The sequence below is a fragment of the Apaloderma vittatum genome, unplaced genomic scaffold (genome assembly GCF_000703405.1).
Source record: "Apaloderma vittatum isolate BGI_N311 unplaced genomic scaffold, ASM70340v1 scaffold31903, whole genome shotgun sequence".
NCBI classification, from domain to species: domain Eukaryota; kingdom Metazoa; phylum Chordata; class Aves; order Trogoniformes; family Trogonidae; genus Apaloderma; species Apaloderma vittatum.
In genome coordinates this window covers 1,616-6,790 of record NW_009710360.1, presented here as the reverse complement: position 1 = coordinate 6,790, position 5,175 = coordinate 1,616, and the positions used below count along the sequence as shown (strand labels likewise).

At 55.3% G+C, this 5,175-nt stretch overlaps 1 protein-coding gene across 1 annotated transcript; it reads left to right on the top strand.

Annotated features, from left to right (window-relative positions):
• The first annotated feature begins 398 nt into the window (after positions 1 to 398).
• On the top strand, positions 399 to 3,939 carry GPN2 (GPN-loop GTPase 2). Its single transcript, XM_009867280.1, has 5 exons — positions 399 to 859; positions 2,158 to 2,314; positions 2,474 to 2,634; positions 3,240 to 3,370; positions 3,867 to 3,939. The coding sequence occupies exons 1-5, from the start codon at positions 443 to 445 to the stop codon at positions 3,937 to 3,939; spliced, it is 939 nt and encodes a 312-aa protein (XP_009865582.1). The 5' UTR covers positions 399 to 442.
• Positions 3,940 to 5,175: the final 1,236 nt, after the last annotated feature.

Sequence of the window (5,175 nt, the reverse complement as noted above, 5' to 3'; positions counted from 1 at the left end):
GGGACCGGAGGGAGAAGCGAGGGGTTTGCAGGGGGAGGAGAAGGGACATGACGGAGAAAAGGGACCTGAGGATGTGAGGAAACGGAGGGGAGGGCAAGCCGGGGTGCTGCCACATCAGGAAGACCCCAGCAAGGGTAAAACTCACCCCACACGCGGGCAGGAGGAGGGAGCTGCGTCCCACCGGCACGGCCCTGTGGGTCTGGTTGAGGGGGGTTGTGCCTGTTCTCCGCCACTGCAGGGGGGTGACAGGGTGACGCCTGCCCCGGCGCGGGGCTGAGCTGTGCGAGGAGTGACAGGGTTACACACTGACACCTTCCCTTCCTCTCCCACCCGCTCCCTGCCTGTGAATTCCGGCAGATCGCGTTCTTATAAATGCAAATAAAATGGTAAACGGGAGCTTTTCCTTTCTCACTCAAGAGAAGGAAGAAGGAAATGAGCCGACATGTCTGAGGGCAGCAAGGGGAGCTCGCTGGCCTTCGGCCAGGTGGTAATCGGGCCTCCGGGCTCCGGGAAGACGACCTACTGCCACGGCATGCAGGAGTTCCTGGGCAGGATCGGGCGCAAGGTGACGGTGGTGAACCTGGACCCCGCCAACGAGGCGATGCCCTACCAGTGTGCTGTGGACATCGCCGAGCTCATCACCCTGCCCGACGTGATGGAGAACTTGAAGCTGGGGCCCAACGGGGGGTTGATCTACTGCATGGAATACCTGGAGGCCAACTTCGACTGGCTGCAGGAGAAGCTGGCTGCGTTCAGGGGTCACTACTACTTGTTCGACTGCCCGGGGCAGGTGGAGCTCTACACCCACCACGACTCCCTGAAGAACGTCTTTGCGCAGTTGGCCAAGTGGAATTTCAGGGTAGGTTGGAGGCCAGGGATCGGTGCCTGGCACCCCGTGTGCAAGGGGCTCGGAAGCTGTACGCCGCGCGGTCGGAGCTTTTGATTGTGGGTGGTATTGACTGTTTTCTTTACTGGTCTTACATGTGAAAGGGCTTTATCAGGGAATTTTGCCCCATTTTGTGCTCAGAGGGATTGGCTTGTTCAAGGTGTTTAATGCAGCGGGCTCATCATAGATTCCTTCCCCACACAGAGTCCTCTCTGCAGTCTTTGTGTGTTTTATCCGAGCGGGCGCTGAGCGAGCAGGGACCCTCTGTGCTGCACTGTCAGAAATTCAGGCATCCTCTCAGGCCCTGCCCGGCTCTGTCCTACGTGCTCAGCGCTTTCTTGCGCAATGGAAGATGCAAATGAGGCAGCGCAGGTGAGAAGAGGCCCGTCACCGAGCTAACTTGCTTACGGTGCGTTTGGTTTGCATTTGGGCCAAACCATGAATGTGCAAACCGTGTGTGGCGTGAGCAAGAAGGGCAAGTTCATTTGCTTGAGAATGTCACTGGGAATCTGCACAGCAGAGATTATTTTTATTCAAATAAATGTACATGAAATTGTAGTTACTAAAAAAAGGTAGTTACGCTGCTGTTTTGGTGCCTGCCTGTGAGCTTTAAATTGGCTTTTTTTTTTGCTGCAGAAGCGTAGCTGTGACTCAGCCTCACTGACTACAGATTTTTGAGTAACATCTTGCAGCAGGCAGTAACTTAACAGAGACCTCGGACCACATTGTTACAGCTGCACAAAACACAGGGAATCAAACTGCTCGTTAATTTAGGTATTAATTACTATTTCAAACCGCACGGCAGCTGGCTGTCCCGGCAGAGCGCGGCGTGCTACAGGTACCGCTCCTGAGCGTGCTGAGGGGGAAATCTGGAGGCAGCCACGTCGTTCAGGAGGGTTAACCCCAACTCCCATCCCCAAAACCCTGCAGAGTTCAGATGAGCGTGGAAGCTTCACCTGCGAGGAAAGACACCCTGAGCAAAGGGAGAGCAGTTGCAGGTTTAAGCGTCTTTCAGTCCTGCTGGGAGAGCTCAGCACCGCTGTGTGCCTCCCTGCAGCCCGAAATCCCCCGGGGGGGTCCATGGGTGTGACTGGGGCAATAAATAGAAACATGTGCACTCGTGCGTGAGGGTGGTTTGTTTGCAGGAGCTCAAAGGAGCCCGCGTGGTTACAGATTGCCTTGTAGCCCCTTCTCAGACTGTCCCGAAAGCGAGCGGGTGGACTCGTCCCAGGTCTGACCTCACGCTGTCCCTTTGTGCCTTTGCTCTCCAGCTGGCTGCCGTGCACTTGGTGGATTCTCACTACTGCACGGACCCCGGCAAGTTCATCTCGGTGCTCTGCACCTCGCTCTCCACCATGCTGCACGTGGAGCTGCCCCACGTCAACGTCCTCTCCAAGATGGACCTGATCGAGCAGTACGGCAAGCTGGGTGAGAGTCTTTGCGAGAGGGACGTGTGGAATCGGGCTGCGTCGGGCACAAATCCTCTCTTCGGGCACAGGAGTGGGAGGTGTTTGGGGGACTGGTGTAAATCTGCCTGGGTTCTTCAATTTCTCATCACCTTCAGAGCTTCTTGGTGTCTCCCTGCAGCTTTCAACCTGGATTATTACACAGAGGTCCTGGACCTTTCTTACTTGGTTGACCATTTAGCTTCCGACCCCTTCTTCAGAAATTACCGCCGCCTCAATGAGAAGCTGGTGGAGGTGATCGAGGACTACAGCCTGGTGTCCTTCATTCCACTCAACGTCCAGGTGATGCAGGAGGGACAGAGAGAACAGGGAGTGTCACAGATGCCTTCAGCACATTTGGCAGCAGCTATGTTGCTTCTGCTTAGAGCCACGAGGGGTGAAAACCTTGGCTGTGAAGAGACTCCAGGATGGAGGAGGACAGTGAAACACACCCAGACTTGTAAATGATCTGTGGCAGCCAAAGGAAAAGAAAAGGCTGATGAGCTTGGGGCTATGTGGGCCCTGTGTCTTGAGGTGGGACATCAAGACTCCCCCTTGATTCAGCTCCTCTGTGCCTGCATTTTAAATCTGGGCAAAGTATTACCTAAAACGTTGTTAAGTTAGGGAACACAAAATAATTAGAAGATCGGGAGGAAGGGCTGAAAATGTTGATCTGGTAGTTTGCTGAAGTGTCAACAAAGGCAAATGGGCTGAGAGGTGATCAAAGGGAGCGAGAGGGTGGAGGGTGTCAGCCCATCGTGCCCCTGTTTGACCTGTGTCCCCTCGGGGCGTTGGGCGCTGTGTGAGCAGCCCAGAGCCGCCAAGAAAATCCCCGGGTAAAGCCCGGCCCGAGCTCGTGCCTCCAGGGAAGGACCAGATTCCCCGTGTGTCACCTCCCTCCCTTTCAGGACAAGGAGAGCATGCAGCAGGTGATGCGGGCGGTGGACAAAGCCAACGGCTATTCCTTCGGAGACGAGGAGCACAGGAGCCTCGAAGCTTTGATGTCGGCAGCGATGGGAGCTGATTTCCACTTTACTTCGTATCCTTCTCCGCTGATCCTCTCGTGCTGAATTTTCATTTCTCTTTCCTTGGGGAAGAGAGGCTGGGGGTGGGGCTGGCGGTTTGCAGGCCCGGGTTGTTACAAACATCGTGTGATGCTGTTTGGTGACGTGCCTGTGGGGCCCGACCCGGACCTTAACAGACACTTGTCCGCACCAAAGCCACCACGTGGTTGCTAATTGATACTGGGAATGTAGGAGGAATCTTTTGACAACTTTCCTCTCTCTCACGCCTGCTTGGACTGGTTCGCTCCACCTCGTCCAAACCTTACAGTTGATTCTCTTGTACTTGTCGGGTCTGGGAGCAGCCAGAGCCAGAAATAACTCGGGTGATGCGCGCTGCTGCCAGCGCTGCCGTCTTCCTGCCAGCCTTCGGGCTAATGTGGGGCTGGTTCCTCGCTGAGAACGTTAAGAGCTCCTTGCAGAAGGGAGTGTTGGAGCCCAGCCCCTTGTTTTCCTTAATTACTGCGTTATCAGCACTCTTGCAGTGCAGGAGAAGTATGTGCAATCTCAAGACAAAGCCGTGGAAGAAGAAGCGATGGATCTGTAACACACCCACTTCTTCCACAGCTGCTCTCTGTTTTGACACCTGGCCTTTTCCTACCAGGAGCTGAAGGGATCTCCGCCACCTGTGACTCAGACCAAGTGAAAACCTGTCCAGGCAGAGCTGGACACCTCCTCTGTCAGGGTTTGACCTCTGGTGCTGCACAGAGCAGCGTTTTTGTGGAAAGGCGACGGCTGAGCACGAGGCAAGCCGGGTCTTCCCTTAGGATCAAGAGAGCTTTACCCAGGTGAAGGCACTGTTAGCAAAAGAGAAGGAAAACAGACCTTTGCCAAGTTTCCTCCTCCCCTTCATGACCAAGACAGGTCCAGAGGAAGAAAAATTGGTTTGAGCTGTCTCTTCTGCAGTGACACTTGAGACAAAAGTTCTGGGTTTATTGCAGAGGAGCGTCCAAAGGCCTCGTGCTCAGAGGAGTATCCAGGCTGAGAAGGCTCTGATCTGTCTCAAGGAAGACAGAAAGATGGTTGTTTTTCTTTTTTTAAAGTAATGATGGACTCTTACTTAATAAAACACACCTTCGTCTCGCTTTCATCTTGTGAGTTTGCTGAACCTGAATAAATAAAACCAAGAGTGCCACAAAGCCCGAGGCTAAAAAGCCTCTGGTGGGAAGGTCAAGGCAGCTGCTGCGGTGTGTGCTTTGCAGAAAGACTCCGTGTTTGAGCCGTCGTGTCCCTCTGTGATCTCCCTGAGAGCAGACAAAGCCTTCGCTGGAGGGAGCGAGGGAGAGCGGCTGTGGGACGTGAAAGCGGGTCACTCCTCGCGTGCACTTGTCCGGGGGCTGAACGCTGGCACTGGCGCCCAACGCAGCGTGCTGACGGCCGCGCGCAAACTGCAAGCTCGGCTTTTGGAGGCTTTTGATTAAGAAAGACCCCGTGTGACTCAGCGGGAGGCTGGAGCGCGTCGTTTGCATGCGGGGCCTTTCCCAATGCCTGGCTTGTCTGCCCTCATCCACCTTCTTTTTTTTGGGGCTTGCTTTCTCCCGTACCTTCTCCACATCCTAGACCTTCACCTCCTCCTCCTTCCCCTTTCCCTCTTGCCGGCTGGCTGCCACCATCGAGAGCAGCTTGGGGGCCGTTGGGGCAACGAAAAGCGAGGTGCCCGCACCAAGCAGCCCCCCGAGTGCCTCCCGGCAGCTCGCACAGCCACGCGGAGGATGGGAGCGGGCGAGAATCCTGGCTCCCAGCTCCACGCGCAGACTCAGCATTGCTTTCTTGCCCAAGACCT

Excerpts from the sequence above, each read along its gene's own strand:
- GPN2 (XM_009867280.1), top strand. The coding sequence starts at position 443 with ATGTCTGAGGGCAGCAAGGGGAGCTCGCTGGCCTTCGGCCAGGTGGTA. Across the intron at positions 2,635-3,239 it reads TCATTCCACTCAACGTCCAG|GACAAGGAGAGCATGCAGCA; the intron begins GTGATGCAGGAG and ends CCTCCCTTTCAG. Across the intron at positions 3,371-3,866 it reads GCTGATTTCCACTTTACTTC|CACTCTTGCAGTGCAGGAGA; the intron begins GTATCCTTCTCC and ends CTGCGTTATCAG.